The 25105-nt window shown below is 43.2% G+C and overlaps 2 protein-coding genes across 2 annotated transcripts in view; both read left to right on the top strand.

Annotated features, from left to right (window-relative positions):
* LOC124118124 (G-protein coupled receptor dmsr-1-like) overlaps positions 1-5708 on the top strand; it is a 65383-nt gene extending 59675 nt beyond the window's left edge. Inside the window, exon 2 of the mRNA XM_046480212.2 lies at positions 3247-5708. Within this exon, the coding sequence (XP_046336168.1) occupies positions 3268-4320 (1053 nt within the window). The 5' untranslated portion in view covers positions 3247-3267 and the 3' untranslated portion in view covers positions 4321-5708. The remainder of the gene's footprint in view (positions 1-3246) is intronic.
* A 17037-nt stretch (positions 5709-22745) lies between these two features.
* Positions 22746-23928, top strand: LOC124118111 (vegetative cell wall protein gp1-like). The gene is made up of 2 exons (XM_048394680.1): positions 22746-22757; positions 23284-23928. Exons 1-2 carry the CDS (start codon positions 22746-22748, stop codon positions 23926-23928), a joined length of 657 nt encoding a protein of 218 aa, XP_048250637.1.
* Positions 23929-25105: the final 1177 nt, after the last annotated feature.

Genomic DNA, 25105 nt, shown 5'->3' with positions numbered 1-25105 from the left:
CTAAAATGAATGCTAAAACATATGCTAAAAAGGCCCAAACTAATGTTAAAACTTATGCTAAAACTGAGACTAAAACCAATGCCAAAACGTACGCTAAAACTGAGGCTAAAACTGAAGCTAAAACTGAGGCTAAAACGAATGCTAAAATGGATGTTAAAACATATGCTTAAAAAGGCTAAAAATTATGCTAAAACTGAGGCTAAAACTGAGGCTAAAACTTATGCTATAACTTATGCTAAAACTGAGGCAAAAACTTATGCTATAACGTATGCTAAAACTGATACTGAAAGTGATGCTGAAACGCTTGCTAAAATTATTGTGTAAACTGGGGCTAAAACCAATGCCAAAACTAATGCTAATTGTACCCATTTTGGTGAATCGATGGCGAGTCTTCAGATTGATGAGCGAACGCCTGGATGACTCGGCTGTGCATACCCGGTACGGAAAGGAACTCGCATAACGAACAAACAGTTACCTAAGGGTCTCTATGAAATGTCTGGGAGCTCCCTGATTGTCGTTAGATACTTGAATAGTTTGAGATGAGGAGGACGGCTTCATCGTTCAGAATGTTGACTGCATGCCTCATACATCACTGAGAGAAATCGTCTATCTTGTGTACTTAACGAGGTGGACATGTTACACCATGCCCCGGAGAGGTGGGGTGTCGTACCACGTGCTTGTGAAAGTTCACTTGTGGTTCATGGGAGTTCAGCCTGATCGAGCCGTGATATATTCACCCATTGGTTCTGGCACTTATTCCTTCAACCATTACTGATACCAGAGCCTCAGGTTGTTCATAATCGCATCACTTCTACATAACCAATAGCACAATAACCTATACTAACGAAGTGGTGTCACCAGATGACGCCAGGTGTTCTCAAGACACCACGTGACAGCGGCAACCAATAGTACACTCTCATCTTGATTTCAAACATGTACCTATTTTGCTTACGGGACTTTAGTATAACGCCGCTTTGAACAGTATTTCATTTAAGACACGGCGTGTCAGCTTTTATTTTTTTATGACGATTTAGTATAGTTGTCAAATTGCATTTTACCGCAAACTAGTTTCATATCGAAGTAGCTCGATGCTGAAATCAACGTAAAGCCCATCCAATTATGATTCGGGAAGTCCTCAATGTCGAATCAGAGACGACAATTGAATAAGTATCGATTGGTGTGTCATCGTATCCAAACGGTTTTTGTGGTCATGTTATCAACCACTGGTTTTCCAAAGCCTAGATTTACAGACCGCCATGATATGCCCGAGTTCTGCGGCGCAAAACAACGCTCACTTTAGGAAGACTATATATTCCAAATGTGATACGCTTTTAAACATGGAAATCGACTTAAACAATTTTAGGTTCATTTTTACATCCAGTTATGTTCCCTACCGTGACAAACCAAACGGGTGTTCGACCGCCTACGTGGTCTAGTGGTAAAGCGTCCGCCCGAAGAGCGGAAGGTCCGGGGTTCGATCCCCGGCCGCCTCATACCAAAAGACGTTAAAAGATGGTTCTTGTTGTTACCCTGTCTGGCGTTCGGCATTAAGGGGCTAAAACAAGGACTGGTCGGCTCGGAGTCAGTATACTGTGTCTGGGTGGGGTATTCATGTTAAACTACGGCATGGTATCTCAGTGAGCTAGCACACACACACACACACACACACACACACACACACACACACACACACACACACACACACACACACACACACACACACACATGCATGCACGTCGCTATATAAGTGCAATGATCTTGGACGCGACATTAAACCCCATTTCACCTCGCCTCACCTCACCAAACGGGTGTTCGTATAACGGAAGACAATTAACAACCTTCTAGCAAGTCAAACAACGTTGTTGGCTTACACAGGTCACGTACACGCGCTGAATGGCACAGGTTTAACGCTGTTATCGCAATCAGTCTTTGATCATCACGGCTTTATTCCGAATCAAGGGGAAACGATACCATGGCCTTGTTCTATGTTTAATGTTTTCATACGATCAGTCAATGTTATTTATTGTACACGGTGTAAAATGGTTCTATCATTCCGGCCTAATGTAAGCTCTCATTTATGGACCTGCAAGTAATGTTGTGTAGCTTGTCTTAATTAGCCTTCGTCATGACTCTGTATGACAGATTACCAACTATAGACCCAGCGTGCTTTGTGACAATGAATGTGCTTTGGCGTCCCGGTACAATAGACTGAATGAACTTTGTTTTATAGCACACAGCGACAATAATTGCCCCAGAACAAACAAGGCTACTAGGTAACAGATGGGGAGTTTATCCATCCTGTTATTGATTCATTCGGGCAGAATGAGCATCATTTAAATATTCCCCAACTGAATAACTTTGGCAAGTCAAACACCATGACGGGCGATACACGATTTTACAGAGCAGAAGAGCTCCTGCTTCACTTGGTTACAGTTGCCGGGACTGAGAAGATGTCGTTACAGTGACGGACTGTATATATTCATGATATTGAAGCTTATGTTCCTATTTAGTTATATTATATTCTTCAAACATTAAGGAAGCGAGAGCACCATAGTGCGTTCCTGTTGGATATATTCAGGAAGCGACATCAGCGATGCTTTCATGTTGGATATATTAACGAAACGTTAGTGTTGCCTTCTTGGTGAACACCTTAAGGGAGAGACGGAATCAGTTCGTGCGTTCTTGTTGAATACCTTGCACAATTACATTAAGACTGCCAGGGTTCCTGAGCTTGCATCTGATGTTGGCTATGAGCAGTGTAGTTCTAATTGTTCACGACGTTGCTTTTCCTCTTTCCATTCCGATTCAGTGGTTTCAGGCCATTCTATTTTATTCCCGTGATCATTGAGTATACATGCCGCAAGCAACATGGGTTGTCGACTCGGATGCGAGTGAGAGAGTGAGAGAGAGAGGGGAGAGGGGAGAGAGGGAGAGAAAGAGGAAGAGGGAGAGAAAGTGGAAGAGAGAAAGAGGGAGAGAGAGAAGAGAGAGGGAGAGAAAGAGAGGAGAGAGGGAGAGAGATAAATAGGGGAAGAGAGGAAGAGAAAGAGGGAGAGAAAGAGGGAGAGAGAGGGAGAGGAAGAGAGGAGAGAGAGGGAGAAAGAGAGAGAGAAAGAGAGAGATTACAAATTACATTGTACTCTATAAGATTATTCATATCTTTCTATATCGTCACGATATGGCTGAAATATTGCCGATGTGAGGTTAAATATTAACTCACTCACTCACTCATATCTTCTATTGCAGACCGAGCGTAAACCGGACATCATGGTGTGCCAATGGAACGAGTCCAACCAGCTAGAGAGCTTCGGCTACTGCTACTGGGACATCCACGGCTGGTTCAGCCTCATCATCTGCATCTACGGAGTCATCACCAACATCATCAACATCATGGTCCTGACCAAGAAGTCCATGTTGAACTCGATCAACCTCATCCTAACAGGCATAGCGGTGTCGGATCTGATCACCATGCTGTCATACATCCCCTTCGCCATCCACTTCTACCTGATGAACGACCTGACCGTCACGCCTCAGCGCTACTCCTACGGCTGGATCGTCTTCATGGCCGTCCACATGAACCTGACCCTAACCACACACACGGTGTCCATCTGGCTCGCCGTCATCATGGCGATTCTGAGGTACATCTTCGTCCGACCGACATCCCGAGGGTCGAAAACGCTCGACAACCATTCTACGTTCCTTGTCATCATTTTCTCCTATATAGGGTCTGCGGTTCTTATCATTCCCAACTGCATCACGACAGGGATTAAGGAGATCTACGACCCAACGTTCAACGCCTCTCTGTACAGACTTAATCCCCCAGCTATAGGGAAGAATGACACCGATGTTATGGCACTGGTGAACTTCTGGCTTTACCCTGTTGCAGGTAAGATGATTCCGATAGTCTTGATATCCATATTTGGAGGTCTTTTACTCCACACGCTTCGGGAGACGGACAAGAGAGGCCGAAGACTCAAGGGGGGCAACTACGGTTCGCAACACAAGGCCCATAGACGTACAACGATGATGCTGCTAGCGGTCATCGTGATGTATATTTTGTCGGAGGTGCCACAGGCTATTCTCGTTATTCTCAGCGCTTGCGTGGATGGATTCTTTATCAAGGTATACGGACCCCTCAGTGACCTGATAGACTCTGTCGCGCTGATTAACAGTGCCGTGAACTTCGTCATGTATTGTACCATGAGCACCCAATTCAGACGTTGCCTCATGGAGATGATACACCACTGGCTTCAGTTTATTCGAGAGAAGAGCAAAGTGGCTTGGCCGAACAAGGAAACCACGGAGGCAACGTTCGTATGAGGGCTCCGCCAAATATCTCAGGACCTCTTAATCAATAACGACACCGTGTGCACGAAGACTGTTGTCCACGGGGTTCCGACTGGTGTTGCAGTGCATGTGCCTACATCAGATACGGCGCTAGTCCAGTGTAAATATCACCAGTAACACGACCATGGGTCGTATTGTGTTGTATATATAGTTGATAACACTGTGATAGATATACGTGTGTTGTTGGTAATATACATAGCAACCAAAGATACATTGTGTGAGTTATCGAGATGTAAACATCGTAATTAATAATATGATTATTTAGTAATTGCATGTGTGCTTTGTTTCAGTATTCCAACAACACACACACACATACGCACGCGCGCACGCACGCACGCATGCACACGCATCACTAGCATCTGTTGTTTCCCCTTTTGCAATCTATTATATACCCTTTAGTACCCGGGTCTGGTACATAGCATTTCGTTCTCTTGTCAGTCTATTTTAAATGTCAGTATTCTATGCCAGGGTGAAAAGCCGGTTCTGCATAATCTCACACCCCTAGTGTGCAATTAACGTCTGTTTACGCGTGGTGTGTGAGTGTCATCTATCAGACACGTGGTGTCTGGTGCCATCTGTCACACGTGAGTGTATGGGTGTCATCTGTCACACACGTGGTGTATGGGTTTCATCTGTCACACACGTGGTGTATGGGTGTCATCTGTCACACACGTGGTGTATGGGTGTCATCTGTCACACACGTGGTGTCTGGTGTCATCTGTCACACACGTGGTGTCTGGTGTCATCTGTCACACACGTGGTGTCTGGTGTCATCTGTCACACACGTGGTGTATGGGTGTCATCTGTCACACGTGAGTGTAATGGGTGTCATCTGTCACACACGTGGTGTGTTAGAGTCGTGTGACGCACATGAGTGAGATTTAGACGGGATGTGTAAACGCATGCGTTATGTATAGTCACAAATGAACATACGCATATATATGTCCTATGTACTCACGTGATCTGTTCACACACAAGATATGGAAGACATACGCATATGCTACAAATACACAAATGGGATTTGCAACATACAGTTCCCATATGATATTTCACCCACATGATGCATCATATCACTTAAATACGTTTATTCACAAATTGATGTCGAATTCACTGCTTCGAAATTGCTTGTTTGAATTCATTAATATATTCATGTAAATATATTCATATATACTGTTGGAAGGTATTAAATTAAATATCATACATGACAACAAGCTACGCGAAGGGCCATCTTCCCTTGTATATTCCATTGCGAGCTCAAACATTCCAGGGGGCATGGGTGGCCCAGTCGTTTAAGGCGCCACAATTCGCTGTGCAGAGTTGCGTCCCTTGGGCACGCAAGAAACCTATGATTATGGGTTCGAATCCCGGTTCGCCCCGATTATGTTTCTAGGTTTGTCAGCACCATACCCGTCCTCGTGGGTTTCACCGAAGTGGTAAAGTGGTCGCATGGTTCTGCACTGGTCATCTTGAGAAATCCTGTGTAGAAATACATTCGCCTCTAGTTACATGACATTTCTGGTCTAATTACAAGGCCATGTCTTCAACCGCGAAAAAACACTAGTCAATGTACTATTTAAAAGAAGTTAAAGAACACTTCAGATTAACTCTTGCCATATGAAACAATCGGGTGTTCCTTAACTTCTTTTGAGTAGTATATATCGGTCCTATCCATATTAATTTCAGATATAAATGTCTTAATTGTATTAACTGAAGACAGAGGTTTTAGGTGTTGTTTTACGTAATTGAAAACTAAAAGAATTATTGTTAAAACTTGATTATGTCTGTTTAACCATCGCTCATTCCTGCAACGGTTTGTAAACACTAATCTGTGGCTAGATAATTTTGTGTAAAAATAAATTGGTTCAATGCAGAGTGGGGTAAATAGCGACCAAACCCTTTCCATAATCATACATAAATTTATTACATTATTCCTGCCTTGTTTAAAATGGTGTAAATTGTGCCGAAAAAAAGCAAATTTATTGATTTTCAAAGTAAGATGTCTAAGACACCCATCAGTAGAAAAATATTTTGGTTTTTAACAGTTTTAAAAGCTAATATAAATAACAACCATATAAAAGTATTTTTGAGTGCTTATTGAGAGCCAACGCAGTTACGTTTTGAGATATAATATCACCTACTTAAGATAATTGAAAAAAAATCGAATTATTTGTAAAAACATATCTGATAATCATATTCCTCTTTAAAGATACCCCACTTGTTTCAGTACACTTGATTATCAATGATGTTTTTTAACTATCGGTGAGGTGAAATGGGGTTTAACGTCGCGTCCAAGATTATTGCACTTATTTAGCGACGTGCATGCACGTGTGTGTGGCTGCTTGTACAAGTCCGGACTGATGCCGATTGATAGAGCAAGCTCACTGAGACACCATGCCGCAGTTTAACATGAATATCCCACTCAGACACAGTACACTGACTCCGAGCCGACCAGTCCTTGTTTTAGCCCTTAATGCCGAGCGCCAGACAGGGTAACAACAAGTGCCATCTTTTAACGTCTTTTGGTATGACGCGTCCGGGGATCGAACCCCGGACCTTCCGCTCTTAGGGCAGACACTCTACCACTAGACTACAGGCGGTCCCTACACGTAAGGATTTACGTTACAACATAACTGCATAATCTGCGACATATATCAGCCACGGGTTCGCTTTTATATTTATACAATTCCACATCTTATATTACCATTTAAAACTAGTGATACCAAGGGGAACCGTAATAAATTAAATTCGGACATTTTGTCGCATCGTTACATCTTCATATAATGTATCCTATTATTATTTCTTGCTCCATAGGCATCCTACTTTATGTAATCCCCTCTTTCCGGGAACATTTCGCTCACGCCCTCCAATAATTATCTCAACATCCCCCGGGAGGCATCGCTGCCGCAATGATCACATGGCGCTGTCAGGAGTTCGTGACAGTTTCAGTGAGTCGGTGCAAGTGAACTCCATGCCTGTCGACGTTGTACTTAATGACCCACAATCTGCCGTTGCCGAAAAATACCGAAATCGGTAACCAAGGAATGCACGTCTCGTGTTTTAATGAAGGAAATTATTCTTTTTTGCAGAGGAAGGGTCGATATTGCACGTGCACCGTGCTAACCAAAGTGTAGTACCTATTTCAAACAGTAGATCGTCAAACTGAGGCTAGTGGTCACGTTGTATGTCCTACACACCGTGTTCCTATTTGTGGCTTGAGAATCGCTTCTTCACATTCGTTAAAAAAAAATGTTGGGAAAACCCATTTTTCTCCATCAACGGATGTGCTGACCTACATGTAGACGAAGAGTTGAATGTCCTCCCACATGCCATGTGTGTACTGCATATACACAACAATATTCCCACATGCCATGTGAATAATGCGTATACACAACAATACTCCCACATGCCATGCCATGTGAATAATGCATATACACAACCAATACTCCCACATGCCATATGATACTGCATTTACACAACAATACTCCCACATGCCATGTGAATAATGCATATACACAACAATACTCCCACATGCCATGTGAATAATGCATATACACAACAATACTCCCACATACCATATGATACTGCATATACACAACCAATACTCCCACATGCCATGTGAATTATTCATATACACATCAATATTCCCACGTCATGTGAATAATGTATATACACAATACTCCCACATACCATATGATATTGCATATACACAACAATACTCCCACATACCAGATGATACTGCATATACACAACCAATACTCCCACATACCATGTGATATTGCATATACACAACAATACTCCCACATACCATATGATAATGCATAAACACAACCAATACTCCCACATACCATGTGAATAATGCATGTACACAACCAATACTCCCAATACCATGTGAATAATGCATATTCATTAATTTACTAATACTGTATTATGTCAACTATGTCACAAACATGTATGTCATGTATGTCATGTATAGCTAGGGTATACGTATCATGTTATGTACTCATATCGTCCTATTTGTATATATTGTTCACTATTGAAAGTCACTATGTTTTACAAAAAAATAGTCATTAGTTGGAATGTGATCATTGTTATTACAATACATATATGTCATACGTCATTCGTGTCATCATGGAAGATATATCAGGGCTGATATACCGAGATTCCACAGATATATCTATGTGTATCAGGATACTAATGTTCCTGTGTGAGATTGAACATCTCAGTTCTTCCACACGCTAAGGAACAGAAATTCAAGAGTGCAAAATCGGCTGTAGTGGAAGCGCTAGTAAAATACCCAAATTATCATCAAACCAAACCATAACATTCTGAAACATTTCTTGATGACGAATGGAGTTCATACGTGAATCAAGGTGACGATATTTGAAATGATAAACTAAATGGCATTTCTGTCATAAAATTCGTCAGTACTGTCATAATTTTTTTCGTATCATTCATCCAAGAAATTGACATGTCATTTTATTAAGTCGCCGTTGAAATACGAAGCAATATTCATATTCTTTTTAATAATAAAATTGGTATAAGTGTTGATTGTAACAAGAAACCTATAATAAGTCGTATCAGAGATACAGGAGATACATTTGTGGAGTGTTTTTCCTCAAAACATACCTGAAGTTGTTATTTCAAAACTTCACGCATATTTCTTAACATGTGTTAAAGACCCCTTGTACTGGCAGAATGACAGGTGTGTTTAAGGGGAAAACAAATCCCTCAGTCGATATATCTTCCTTGTTCACATGTGTCATGTGACTAATGGCAATACAATAGTTGTGTCTATAGTTGTTATATGTAAAAAAGATGGACGTTGGAAATAAAAAACCGGTATCAAGATGTACTTACTCCGCTTTTATTGGGTTTTTTTGTTCTTTCAATGTGCAAAACTACGGTGGCCCAGAAGGGACATGGAGTCTGTTTTTCCATATTTTGATATTTCACTTACTTTTATCGTAACCTTTTGCAAATTAACACGATTTGTCTTACAAATATGTGATAAATCATGTGTAAAGAAGATATTAAATCGCTGAAAAGTGAAACGAGAATGTCAAAAACTAAAATGAAAATGTCAAAAACAAAAGCGAAAATGTCAAAAACTAAAATGAAAATACAGAAAACTATTTCCACCGCGTTGATAATGTTCCCTCCGCGGTGAAAATATTTCCACCGCGGTGGAAATAGTTTTCTGTGGTTTCATTTTAGTTTTTGACATTTTCGTTTTTGTTTTTGACATTTTCATTTTAGTTTTTGACATTTTAGTTTTTGTTTTTGACATTTCCATTTTAGTTTTTGACATTTTCGCTTCAAATTTCAGCGACTCAATAGCTACTTGAAAGTACATTTTCCCTGTTTTCGGTTGTTTTTATACATGATTTATCACATATTTGTATGACAAATTGTGTTAATTTGCAAAAGGTTACGATAAAAGTAACAGACTCCATGTCCCTTATGGGCCACCGTACAAAACATCACACTGACAGCTATAACAGCCTAGAAACTAGAGCTCAATTTACACAAGTAGAGATCAGGGCCCCGTTCCACAAAGCGATCGTAGCGCTAAGGTGATCGTAACGTCCGTTCGTACTCTAGACATATGCAATGATCGCTTTGTGGAATGGGGCCCAGGAGTTAGGTTCAAGTCATTCACGGGTTCAGTGAACACTGAATGGCTTTAATGGGTCACGACAGGTCGTTCCAGATAGCTTAAGTAGATCCTTGGGGAGAAATTAACACCAAAAGTGATACAAGCTGGTGTGTTAGATAGACAATCAGGTCGGATGCGTTGCACATATGTGGAAAGTTATTGTATTTTTTTAACAGGCACTGGGGTCCAAGAATCTGCCAGCTTCCCGAATAATGGTCCTTCGTGCTATGCAACAACACCGTCGTCAGGATGATCCTTGACGTGATAGCACCATTTTTTCCATTAACTTTTAACGCCGCACTCTAGCAATATTCTAGCTATATCACTTGCGGCCCGTAAATACTCTGGACCAGACAAATCAGTGATTGGAAACAGTGGACAACGATCCGCGCGGTCTGTGTACGATGTCCAGCAATCAACCAAGACCTCGAGCCTGACCACTCGATCCGTTTGGTCGCTTCTTAAGACAAGCATGGCTTGCGAGAGACCAGGGTGCCGTTGTACAAAACAACCTAAGCGCTACGACTGTCGTAAGTGTATGTTAAGGTACGATCACCTTAGCGCTAAGATAGCTTTGTACAAGGGCACCCAGTTCTAAACCGGAATCCCAACGCTGTCTCGCCGTGCGCTTTGATGAGACGGCATACGGTTAATTAGTTAAGGACAAGACTCACATAGTTCAAAGCGGCGTTCACTCACTATACAAAAAGGTGGTAAGAACCCCGCTATAACTTTCGCATTAGTGACACGTGACTTCACTTCCCACTGAGCATTGACGCAGAAAAACCCCGCACTGAAAAACGCCAGCGATCTGATTGGCTATGAATAAAACAACATTTCCTCCACATCGTCTGCTAAATGAACGGCGCGACGTTTTTCATTGCGGGGTATGTCAAGGCCAAGGTCAGCTATGGCGGACGGGAAACGGCAAAGGACTTATTGAGACGGGGAAAGAATGGCGATGGGCGGGCAACATCTATGCAACATGTTTTGGCTCGTGGTATTTGTGTACACGATCCAATAAACAAAAAGATCGGTAAGTTAGTGGTACAAATAGTATATAATATTTTGGCTCGGAATAAAAAAATCACGATATTTTGAGCATCTGAAGACACTAGCTCCAAAAGTACGGCTTTGATTTCTATCATTTTTGTCTCATGGTTTAGCTAAATGTATTGGCTTTACATGAGTGTAAGTTTTATTGGGATATTTACAATAGACATTGTTTAATTCGTCCTCGGACGAACTTAGTGAGTTGGCCTCGTTACATCTCTTTCCTTTCATATCGTATACTGGTACCTGGTGTGACCATATATCATGTAGCTGCTATCTTTTGCCTTACAGGTGAGGTGAAATGGGGTTTAACGTCGCGTCTAAGATTATTGCACACATATGGCGACGTGCATGCACGTGTGTGTTTGGCTGCTTGTACTAGTCCGGACTGATGCCGATTTATAGTGTTAGCTCACTGAGATACCATGCCGCAGTTTAACATGAATACCCCACTCAGACACATCACACTGACTCCGAGCCGACCAGTCCTTGTTTTAGCCACTTAATGCCGAGCGCCAGACAGGGTAACATCAAGTACCATCTTTGAACGTCTTTTGGTATGACGCGGCCGGGGATCAAACCCCGGATCTTCCGCTCTCCGGGCGGACGCTCTACCACTAGACCACGGAGGTGGTCCTTTTGCCTTACAAGCGCCTGTGGTCGCTCGCTGCAACCTTGAACCGAGACTGATTGTAGCCTTAACACATATACCACATCACGTCCTGCATCTTTGTTCAGACTGACGGTGTGGATGCTGATGTTTAGAACATCCTTGTAGAGGGAGCTGCACTGGGCATAGTTGGACATAGTGGTTGTTGACGACATCTAGACGCATATAAGTTGGAGGATCAACAAGAAGAAATTATCAATCGGTAAAACCACATCGTTAAATTACATCATTATTATATAATAAATGCTCCGTATCAATAAATATACATAACTTGTTGTGAGTGAGGTTAAACGCCGCTTTTAACAGTATTCCAGTTACATCACGGCGTGTCAGCTTAATGTGGGAGGAAAGCCCAAAGTGATGCAGGTCTCAGACGTTTACCACTTCGGTGAAACCCACGAGCACGGGTATGGTGCTGACAAACCTAGAAACCTAATCGGGGCGAATCGGGATTCGAACCCACAATCATAGGTTTCTGGCGTGCCCAGGGGACGCAACTCTGCACAGCGTATCGCTGCGCCGCAGCCGACTGGGCCACCCGTGCCCCCACATAACTTGTACGGTATGGTGCTGACCATTATGACCTGATCTGAGAAATAGTTCATTAGTTCACTGGAGTATCCTCCCCGGATAATGACGATGTCAGGTTAACCCAAAAGTGGCATAAAACCAGTAATTCCAAAGTCCGTGCAGGTCATTCATTACCTTACCCACTATCGTATTTGCATACACGTGACGTCACATAAAATCAACTGACATTCGGGTTCAAGAATTTCTTTACCCAACTTACAAGTCTCGGTAAATTATGCATTCCGTCTGTCAGCTCCTGTGGGAAATTTGAATCAGTCCTTAGCTCCGGGGGGTGAGAATGCGTATGTTCTGAAGGCCAAATCATACTACTTGTTGTGGCGTGAATAACTGAAGTGATAAGATGCATTATGTAGGAGACCCTTGACGCCGTTGCACTCCCGGAGATGATACACTTTTGTTGCTTTTATCCTGGAGGATTCATTACGAGCAGGATTTGACCTCCATCTGAAATTTAGATAATAGTTGGAAGCAATTGATGTACATCGCCTCTGTATAGGCGCATTGTTGTTTTCAATAGTGTGGGTGATTGATCATGGTGTTACGGGATTTCGCTTATCTCACGGCCTGTTGGGCAAATGTGAGAGGAGGTCTCAAAGTGACACAGTTGGATGGTTGCTAGCCCTTACTCTGGTTATGATGAATTGCACGGCTCACGTGGGTCTTTGGTTTTGTTGTGAGAAGTCTTCACAGGGTGGTGTTTAGAGTTTGGAGTCTAATCTGAAGACTGGAGGCTAGAGGATAGAGTTTAGAAGACAGGGAATTAAAGCTTGGAGACTGAAGTACAGGGTGGAAGATGAAGGTTTGAAGCATAGAGGCTGGTCGGCACCGGCTGGGAGAGACTGTAGGGTAGAGACTAGATGCTCGAGGTAGAGGCTTGATATTCGAAGGTAGAGGCTTTAGGGTAGAGACTAGATGCTCGAGGTAGAGGCTACATATCAGAAGGTAGAGGCTGGAGGGTAGAGACTAGATGCTCGAGGTAGAGGCTAGATATTCGAAGGTAGAGGCTGGAGGGTAGAGACTATAATGTGGAGGTTAGAGGCTGGAGGGTAGAGACTAGATACTCGAGGGTAGAGACTGGAGGGTAGAAACAAGATACTCGAGGGTAGAGACTGGAGGGTAGAAACAAGATGCTCGAGGGTAGAGACTGGAGGTTAGAAACATGATGTTCGAGGGTAGGGACTGGAGAGTAGAAACAAGATGTTCGAGGGTAGGAATCTGAGAGTAGAAACAAGATGTTCGAGGGTAGAGACTGGAGAGTAGAAACAAGATGTTCGAGGGTAGAGACTGGAGGTTAGAAACAAGATGTTCGAGGGTAGAGACTGGAGAGTAGAAACAAGATGTTCGAGGGTAGAGACTGGAGAGTAGAAACAAGATGTTCGAGGGTAGAGACTGGAGGTTAGAAACAAGATGTTCGAGGGTAGGGACTGGAGAGTAGAAACAAGATGTTCGAGGGTAGGAATCTGAGAGTAGAAACAAGATGTTCGAGGGTAGAGACTGGAGGGTAGAAACAAGATGTTCGAGGGTAGGGACTGGAGAGTAGAAACAAGATGTTCGAGGGTAGGAATCTGAGAGTAGAAACAAGATGTTCGAGGGTAGAGACTGGAGAGTAGAAACAAGATGTTCGAGGGTAGAGACTGGAGGTTAGAAACAAGATGTTCGAGGGTAGAGACTGGAGAGTAGAAACAAGATGTTCGAGGGTAGAGACTGGAGAGTAGAAACAAGATGTTCGAGGGTAGAGACTGGAGGTTAGAAACAAGATACTCGAGGGTAGAGACTGGAGAGTAGAAACAAGATGTTCGAGGGTAGAGACTGGAGAGTAGAAACAAGATGTTCGAGGGTAGGAATCTGAGAGTAGAAACAAGATGTTCGAGGGTAGGAATCTGAGAGTAGAAACAAGATGTTCGAGGGTAGAGACTGGAGAGTAGAAACAAGATGTTCGAGGGTAGAGACTGGAGGTTAGAAACAAGATGTTCGAGGGTAGAGACTGGAGAGTAGAAACAAGATGTTCGAGGGTAGAGACTGGAGAGTAGAAACAAGATGTTCGAGGGTAGAGACTGGACGTTAGAAACAAGATACTCGAGGGTAGAGACTGGAGAGTAGAAACAAGATGTTCGAGGGTAGAGACTGGAGAGTAGAAACAAGATGTTCGAGGGTAGGAATCTGAGAGTAGAAACAAGATGTTCGAGGGTAGAGACTGGAGAGTAGAAACAAGATGTTCGAGGGTAGAGACTGGAGAGTAGAAACAAGATGTTCGAGGGTAGAGACTGGAGGTTAGAAACAAGATACTCGAGGGTAGAGACTGGAGAGTAGAAACAAGATGTTCGAGGGTAGAGACTGGAGAGTACAAACAAGATGTTCGAGGGTAGAGACTGGAGAGTAGAAACAAGATGTTCGAGGGTAGGGACTGGAGAGTAGAAACAAGATGTTCGAGGGTAGAGACTGGAGAGTAGAAACAAGATGTTCTAGGGTAGGGACTGGAGAGTAGAAACAAGATGTTCGAGGGTAGAGACTGGAGAGTAGAAACAAGATGTTCGAGGGTAGAGACTGGAGAGTAGAAACAAGATGTTCGAGGGTAGGAATCTGAGAGTAGAAACAAGATGTTCGAGGGTAGAGACTGGAGGTTAGAAACAAGATGTTCTAGGGTAGGGACTGGAGAGTAGAAACAAGATGTTCGAGGGTAGAGACTGGAGAGTAGAAACAAGATGTTCGAGGGTAGAGACTGGAGAGTAGAAACAAGATGTTCGAGGGTAGGAATCTGAGAGTAGAAACAAAATGTTCGAGGGTAGAGACTGGAGAGTAGAAACAAGATGTTCGAGGGTAGGAATCTGAGAGTAGAAACAAGATGTTCGAGGGTAGAGACTGGAGGTTAGAAACAAGATGTTCGAGGGTAGAGACTGGAGAGTAGAAACAAGATGTTCGAGGGTAGAGACTGGAGAGTAGAAACAAGATGTTCGAGGGTAGGAATCTGAGAGTAGAAACAAGATGTTCGAGGGTAGAGACTGGAGGTTAGAAACAAGATGTTCTAGGGTAGAGACTGGAGAGTAGAAACAAGATGTTCGAGGGTAGAGACTGGAGAGTAGAAACAAGATGTTCGAGGGTAGAGACTGGAGAGTAGAAACAAGATGTTCGAGGGTAGGAATCTGAGAGTAGAAACAAGATGTTCGAGGGTAGAGACTGGAGAGTAGAAACAAGATGTTCGAGGGTAGAGACTGGAGAGTAGAAACAAGATGTTCGAGGGTAGAGACTGGAGGTTAGAAACAAGATGTTCGAGGGTAGAGACTGGAGAGTAGAAACAAGATGTTCGAGGGTAGAGATTGGAGAGTAGAAACAAGTTGTTCGAAGGTAGAGACTAGAGGTTAGAAAAAAGATGTTCTAGGGTAGAGACTGGAGAGTAGAAACAAGATGTTCGAGGGTAGAGACTGGAGGTTAGAAAAAAGATGTTCTAGGGTAGAGACTGGAGAGTAGAAACAAGATGTTCGAGGGTAGGACTGGAGGGCAGAGACTATATACTCGAGGGTAGAGACTGGAGGGTAGAAACAAGATGGTCAAGGGTAGAGACTGGAGAGTAGAAACAAGATGGTCAAGGGTAGAGACTGGAGAGTAGAAACAAGATGTTCGAGGGTAGAGACTGGAGGTTAGAAACAAGATACTCGAGGGTAGAGACTGGAGAGTAGAAACAAGATGTTCTAGGGTAGAGACTGGAGGTTAGAAAAAAGATGTTCTAGGGTAGAGACTGGAGAGTAGAAACAAGATGTTCGAGGGTAGAGACTGGAGGTTAGAAACAAGATGTTCTAGGGTAGAGACTGGAGAGTAGAAACAAGATGTTCGAGGGTAGAGACTGGAGAGTAGAAACAAGATGTTCGAGGGTAGAGACTGGAGAGTAGAAACAAGATACTCGAGGGTAGAGACTGGAGAGTAGAAACAAGATGTTCTAGGGTAGAGACTAGATACTCGAAGGAAGAGACTTGATACTCGAGGGTAGAGACTAGATACTGGAAGGTAGAGACTAGATACTCGAAGGTAGAGACTAGATACTCGAGGGTAGAGACTAGATACTCGAAGGAAGAGACTTGATACTCGAGGGTAGAGACTAGATACTGGAAGGTAGAGACTAGATACTCGAAGGTAGAGACTAGATACTCGACGGTAGAGACTGGAGGGTAGAGACAAGATACTCCAGGGTAGGGTTGGAGGCCACATAGTGTCATACAGTCGTTTTATTTGGGATTCTTATTCATCATATAACATATAAAAGAGTAGCGATGTTTTTCTCCCGAGGGCGCAGGTTCATGTCGCAACTCACATCAATCTTTATTTAACTGAGACATAACCAATGTTTAACTCACTCACTCATTCACTCTTGTTCAACTATAACTCATGATAGTACGGAAGTACTATATTCTCAAGCTGTGATAGTTACGATAAATGAGTGAGTGATAAAGTGAGTGAGTTTGGTTTTACGCAATATTACAACAATATCAAGGCGGGGGACACCAGAAATGGGCTTCACACATTGTACCCATGTCGGGATTCGAACCCGGGTCTCGGCGTGACAAGCGAACGCTTTAACCACTAGGCTACCCGACCGCCCCAAATAATGCAGAGATTGATATCATGAGCATCGATCAACGCCCGACCAGCGAGCCTGACCACCTACTCCCGTTAGTCGCCTTTTACGCCAAGCATGGGTTGTGGAAGACCATTCTAACCCGGAATAATCTTCACGAACCCAATATGTGCTTTTTATATAAAATTCGTGTATTGAATCACTTTATATCAACATCACGTTAGTTCTTCATAAAATTCCGACCTTGTTGACATAAACTAAAAACATTCTTTACAAAAAGTGTTGCAATCTTGAAATATTGAACCAAGAGTCCTGTAAATCTTCCACGTGTGTTTTTAGCTAAGCTACAATTGCAGTGTTAGTTGGATTTATCCTCCAGGGATGTAGTTTATGTGAACAAATTTCAATGTGTTTTTGTGTCTATCTTTCGCTCTAGCTTCGGTTATAAACGTCGACAGATCGATCGTCCCAAGAAACATTTCGCAATGGCGGTTTCGCCATGCAACGGCCTCAGTAACGAAAACAGATACCATTCTGATGATATAGACAATGGTTCATATAAAACTGAATTGTTAAAATATTGACAAATCTTCAGACAGCTGTAGGGAGTTCCTACTGCTGAGTTCGATAGGAACACTGACGGCGGTAGACAGATTATATTGCATAGCTCAATAGGGTCACAGATAACGGTAGACAACTCCTACTGTTGTGCTTAACATGGCCACAGATAACGGTAGACAACTCCTACTGTTGAGCTTAACAGGGTCACAGATAACGGTACACAACTCCTACTGTTGAACTTAACAGGGTCACAGATAACGGTACACAACTCCTACTGTTGAGCTTAATAGGGTCACAGATAACGGTACACAACTCCTACTGTTGAGCTTAATAGGGTCACAGATAACGGTAGACAACTCCTACTGTTGAGCTTAACAGGGTAACAGATAACTGTAGACAACTCCTACTGTTAAGCTTAACATGGTCACAGATAACGGTAGACAACTCCTACTGTAAAGCTTAACAGGGTCACAGATAACGGTGACAACTCCCACTGTTGTGCTTAACAGGGCCACAGATAACGGTATACAATACTTAAAGTTAAGCTATGTCTTATCACAGATTAGGGAAGACTATACCTGTGGTTGATCTCGACATGATCACAGATAACGATAGATAATTCCTCCTGTTAATCTCAATAGGGTCACAGATAGCGGTAGGTAATTCCTACTGTTAAGCTAAACAGGATCACAGATTTCGGTACACAGCATGACATGCTGACAACACGTAGATGGCGTTTGACAGACATGCTAGCAACCACTGAACACACACGCAATTATCAGAGGCTCCGATGAAACTAGACAAGATCACAATTCACAGTTTACCAATTCTAATGCTGAAGTTCGACTTGATCTTACACACACACACACGCACAAGCACACACACACACACACACACACACACACACACAAACACACACACACACACATACAAACACACACACAGGCATGAGTGAGTGAGTGAGTCATCACCTAACAGACAACCGATGATACCTAGACATATTATATCTCGATTCTACTATTGCCTCTATTGTCTTATATCTGATTTTATTAGACTGTAAACGTCGTGACTATTACATGGCCACAAACAGGGTCGTTCAGCTCATTCAGGAAATGTAACAGCCAGGGGCCCTTACTTGTAGTTTACTTACTGTCGGTAATTTTATCAAATACAAGTTGAAACCCATCACTAAATACTTGTGAATGGCATTGATTAGTTTTGACGCAAAGGAAAACATACAGGGACACAACTAAAAGTGAATCCGAGCCGGAAGTTAACAGATCCAGGTTCCAATCCCCCGTTCACGTGAAGTCAGCTTCTGGTGCGCCCCCTTGTGGTCGTACTGGAACCCATCCATCTTTCATGGCAGGCCAAAGTCTCAGTGCCACCCCGGTCGGGTAGCCTAGTGGTTAAAGCGTTCGCTCGTCACACCGAAGACCCGGGTTCGATTCCCGACATGGGTACAATTTGTGAAGCCCATTTCTGGTGTCCCCTGCCGTGATATTGCTGGAATATCGCTAAAAGCGGCGTAAAACCATAATCACTCACTCAGTGCCACCCATTAGACTGCACGTGACTGCTGAAGTAAGGCAATACCGATGGTGAGTCTCTTATATTATTTACCATGAGTCTTTTAGCACCAAAACATTTGCAAAGTCACGAACAGCAACAAGAAGGAATTATTCAGTGATAAGTTGCTGATCAGATCAAATTAAACATGCACAAAAATGCCCAACCACCAACCGCTCCCATCCCGTTAATGTTAAAATGTCGACCCGAGAAGATCCGGGGTAGAATAGGTCTTCAGCAACCCATGCTTGCCGTAAAAGGCGACTATCCTTGTCATAAGAGGCGAGTAACGGGATCGGTTGGTCAGACTCTCTGACTTGGCTGATGCCAATTGTGGGGATCGATGCTCATGATATCAATCACTGGATTGTCTAGTCCAGACTCGATTATTTACAGACCGCCGTCATATAGCTGGAATATTGTTGAATGCGGCGTTAAACAACAAACAAACAAACTAATAATGTGTAACACTTGAACGAAAATCATGGGAGAGGGGAGGTTAAGTTGCTGAACTTCATAGAGCTATAATTTGCATACGCCTATGGTTATTGCTTAATCGAAATTACACATTTTTTAACGATTAAGGATTACATGACATCAAGGAAAGGCATTTCATAAAACTAGTTACTTGATACACATCGCTTCTGATTGCTCGTAATTATTTTATACACAGGGGTCTTATTATTGAAATCACCGAACCGGTTTCAAATCAGATTATCAGTAGGATGCTCTAAACAATCAATTAATCGCTGTGTATAGGTTTGACAAATCACATTCAACCAAATACGTAAATCATGAGAACGACGTTGCCGGAGTTGGCGACAAAATGGGCATGTCGCTTTAAGTGACCGTGATTAAGGAGAAACCTAGTCATCAGGGGAAGTGTATTGAATATAGCAAATCAGGGAATAGTAGTCATTAGGCAAATATTATCTTGTATAAAATGAGTTGCTTTTAAATTCCATGCTGTGCTTTAGATTGGTTTCAGAGTCGCAATGTAAACAACGTGTTTCGTGGGTTCTCGGTCGTCGCTGCCCGTTTGTCATGAGGTACAAATTGATGAGAAATACCCAAGGTCTGAAATACAGTTGGAATTATTCAGAATTAGGGGAATGATTAATGGTTATGATAACAATCTTGCTGACATTCAAGTTAACTCATTTTCCCGGCTTTGACGATGCACAGTCAATTATCAATAATAGCATTACGATAATACTAACGACCATGGCCACAACGCTCAACGATAGCACTAACGACCATGTCAGACCGCGGATGCGCCGTACGTTGTTGATGTACTGATAGTATGTCGTAGATATCCTTGTATGCTGTCGTCAAACGGACTCGAAATGAGCAACACTGAATCAATGAGAGGCTGAGAATATGAGTAAATGAACGGATATTGTTGTATGCCGCAGTCAGACTTTTTCAATAAAACGATAAGGCTCCCGCCTGCCATGAATTTTCATTCCGACGTTAAATAATTTTTAAAAATCGTATCTTAATTTTCCCTGCCGCTGTGGAAAATTATACCCCCATGTAATAAAAAAAAATACTACTACCATTGCACACACAAAAAACAGGTCAGCTTGATCTTTCTTCAGCTATGTTTATTAAAAAATGATTTCGAAGCAAAGCGATTCGAGCTTCGTCATGAATTCTTTAAAAACCTGGTACCAAGCGTTTAAATTTTAAAATGTCATAAAATAATTACAAAATAAGTTTTAAAAAATAATGTTCTTATTTCCTTTCGTCCGTCCGTTCACTTTCTGGTTGAGGTTGGAGATGAAAAAAACACATCAAGGAAATATGGATGGCCTACCTAGTAACTAATTGCGCCTGGACTACATCGGCGACGGGCGACGCCGTGGGATCAACAATGATGCAGACCACACAACTAGTCATTGGCATTACTCAGCTGTAGGACTCGTGAAGATCCGGGGTAGAATAGGTCTTCAGCAACCCATGCTTGCCGTAAAAGGCGACTTTGCTTGTCGTAAGAGGCGACTAACGGGATCTGGTGGCCAGGCTTGCTGACTTGGTTGATGGATGTCGTCGTATCCCAAATGCATATCGATGCTCATGATGTGAATCACTGGATTGTCTGTCTTACAGACCGCCGTATATAGCTGGAATATTGCCGAATGCGGCGTTAATCAACAAACCAACCAAAGCAAGTCAGCTGTAGAGCCCGGAAAGGGGTGATGGGGACCAAATGAATGTGTGATACAGCGGCAGGCAAGGATACCCCGTCATGACCACCAGACTTTGGTGCTGCAGCATCAGCCAGTCAAACAGCATCACCTGCTTCTTTGTTCTACAGGTTGACATCAACCAACACGCAGTCACGTTTTATTCGAATTTTTGCATAGTCGTCAAAACAACACAGTATCTTTAAACTTATTCCTGCACCAAAACCAATAACTCAATTTCTCACTGCGTAAACTAACCGATCCTCTGTATGGCTGCAGGTACCAAACTCTACTACTCCAAAGACTTTAGTTGAACCGATACTTGGGGTATTCGTCTGGCGAGATGACAGTGATAACGCTCTTCAACCCTACACAGCACCGGTTAAACTGGATTCTATAATAGGAAGATAACACCGAACCCATACAACCAGAAATGTGACGCCACGAAGCTACATCTGAGTAGAAAATAAAACATTTGTTCCAAACAACCTCATCGGTATATTTCTTTGCTGGAAAGAAATCCATTTAGATAGAGATTGCAAGTCAGAATTTAAGTGGTATATTACGGGAACACTTAAACAATGTAAACGGATAATTTTATATCTAGGGATGAGTTGGGGTCGGTTGGGGTGGGGCTGGGATTTTGTGATGAGACCAAAAAACTCCTTCAGCTACAGCAAAACCAGATATGTGTTTAATTAAAGCTATGTGCAAAATATATCTTTTTTTTAAAACACATTACGACAATGTAAGGCAAGCTCTGAAGTTCCCGTTCACTTAGGAGAAAGCGATCATATATGGGATATAGCAAATGATATTGAGCACTGAGTCGAGTTGAGAGCCTTGGCCTAACCAGAATAACGATTAGGTCGAGTTGAGAACCTTGGTCTAACCAGAACAACGACTTGGTCGAGTTGAGAACATTGGTCTAACCAGAACAACGACTAGGTCGAGTTGAGAACCTTGGCCTAACCAGAATAAAGACAAGGTCGAGTTGAGAACCTTGGTCTAACCAGAATAACGACTAGGTCGAGTTGAGAACCTTGGTCTAATCAGAATAACGACTAGGTCGAGTTGAGAACCTTGGCCTAACCAGAATAACGACTTGGTCGAGTTGAGAACCTTGGTCTAACCAGAATAACGGCTAGGTCGAGTTGAGAACCTTTGCCTAACCAGAATAAAGATAAGGTCGAGTTGAGAACCTTGGTCTAACCAGAATAACGACTAGGTCGAGTTGAGAACCTTGGTCTAACCAGAATAACGACTAGGTCGAGTTGAGTACATTGGTCTTACCAGAATAACGACTAGGTCGAGTTGAGAACCTCGGTCTAACCAGAATAACGACTAAGTCGAGTTGAGAACCTTGGTCTCACCAGAACAACGACTAGGTCGAGTTGAGAACCTTGGTCTCACCAGAACAACGACTAGGTCGAGTTGAGAACCTTGGTCTAACCAGAATAACGACTAGGTCGAGTTGAGACCCTGCTAAACCAGTGTTCAAAAAATAGTTGACATACAACGTCTTGTGTGAACCCGGATCAAATGCCATTTGAGGTGAGACAGTGAAATCTGAACATACCCGATATGTCACTGTTACCATGTAGACTGTAGTGCTCCAGAAATCCAGACTCCTATATACGTTACTGAACCCATAATTGACAGTTTCTCTGAAGACAATCTGCCTCTGAGGAGATAAAAACCATCACATTTTCGTTCCAAGTGTTCCGTCTGGCTTCTTTCCAAAAACATAGGTTGTTAAAGCAATAATTGTAATGGGAATTTTAATAGATGGTTTCTCGGGGCGATATGGCTCATTTAGTGTGCCACTGTACGTATTCCCCGTCCTCAGCCTTGTATCTCGTTCGATTCCTTGGTATGTTTTGTTTATGTATTTCATTATACGTTGTTCCAGGATCCATTTTAATCCCTTTGGCGTTGACCCCTTTTGTGTGTGTGTGTGTGTGTGTGTGTGTGTGTGTGTGTGTGTGTGTGTGTGTGTGTGTGTGTGTGTGTGTGTGTGTGTGTGTGTGTGTGGTGAAACCCTTCTCAACCTCAACAACACCACGCATTCTTACACAAGCTACCTCTCTTTGTCTTCACCCTACTTCTCCACACCCCACCACACCTCCTCACCCCTACCAACCCTCCAAAGCCCTACAATCCCCTCATCACCCCTGCCATCCCCTCATCACCCCTGCCATTCCCTCGTCACCCCTGCCAGGCCCTCATCACCCCAACCATCCCTCATCACCCCAACCATCCCTCATCACACCTGCCATCCCCTCGTCACCCCTGCCATCCCCTCGTCAACCCTGCCATCCCCTCATCTCCCCAACCATTCCTCATCACCCCAACCATCCCTCATCACCCCTGCCATCCCCTCATCTCCCCAACCATCCCTCATCACCCAAACCATCCCTCATCACCCCAACCACCCCTCATCACCTCTGCCATCCCCTCGTCACCCCTGCCAGGCCCTCATCACCCCTACCATCCCCTCGTCACCCCTTGTCACCCCAAACACCCCGTCATCACCCCTACAATCCCCTCATCATCGCTACCATCCCTCGTCACCCCTAACACCCCCTCATCACCCAACACCAACCCTACCATCCCACCCCCAACCCACATGTTCAAACTATGCATTACAGTCACGTTCGTCTCGCGCCACTTTGACCCCCACGTCTGGCGGTCTCAGTTCCCCAGCGGTGACATGTCGTCATAACACTATCACAGAGAACCCTTGTCGTTAAAGAGGATATTGAATATCAATATTATGTCCACCAATATCATCAAACAGCCCTCGAATGACACTCCTCAAAAAAAGAAACGCACATGTAGACTTTTAGTAAATGTGTTCTATCTAATAAAGTTGATATATTTCATTTAATATCATAGATACCAATATGAAATTTTGGAGCTCGATAGTCACATGTTGTCATTGTACAAAGGCAATGATAACTGTTCATTGTCATGTCACATAAGGCCACAAGGCAGCGTTGAGCTCAGTATCTCGTGTGACCGCCCCGGGCAGCAATCACGGCTCTGCATCTCCTCGGCACTGAATTCTATCCTGCGGAATTCTGCGCCATTCTCCTTGTAAAGCGTTGGCCAGTTGTCGGAGTGTTTGTGGCGCGTTCTGACGTTGACGTACACGTCGATCGAGTTCATCCCAGATGTGTTCAATTGTGTAATGATCACATGAGGCGACTGTGTAGTTGAAATTGTTGACACATTTATTTATAAGAATTGACTTTGATATGTTTGTTTTGTATTTGTGAGTTACACATGTGTGCACACCGGCTAACGTTTATACCTCCATAAATTCAAAAACGTACCAAAGTCAATTCTTGCACAGTTAGGCCGCCTCCGTGGTCTTGTGGTAGAGCGTCCGCCCGGAGAGCGGAAGGTCCGGGGTTCGATCCCCGTCCGCGTCATACCAAAAGACGTTAAAATATGGTACTTGTTGTTACCCTGTCTGGCGCCCGGCTTTAAGGGGCTAAAACAAGGACTGGTCGGCTCGGAGTCAGTATACTGTGTCTGAGTGGGGATTCGTGTTAAACTTCGCCATGGTATCTCAGTGAGCTAGCGCTATCAATCGGCATTAGTCCGGACTAGTACAAGCAGCCACGCAAACACGTGCATGCACGTCGCTATATAAGTGCAATAATCTTGGACGCGACGTTAAACCCAATTTCACCTCACCTCTTACACAGTTAGAAGATTAATCCACCAGCAAAGTCATGTAGTCAATGTCGTCACAGTTGTTTTCAGTTTCAGTTTCTCAACTCACATTTGATTACAGTTTCCGTGGCGCATCAGTGGAGAATGTTTTCTGTTGCTTTGTGTTAAAACAACAGAAACGTACACAGTTGATTTTACACTGTTTAACGCCGCACTCA

Source organism: Haliotis rufescens, unplaced genomic scaffold (assembly GCF_023055435.1).
Source record: "Haliotis rufescens isolate VD_foot unplaced genomic scaffold, xgHalRufe1.0.p SCAF_13, whole genome shotgun sequence".
NCBI lineage: Eukaryota > Metazoa > Mollusca > Gastropoda > Lepetellida > Haliotidae > Haliotis > Haliotis rufescens.
The sequence above is the reverse complement of the archived record's forward strand: the minus strand, read 5'-3'. Positions and strand labels throughout refer to the sequence as shown.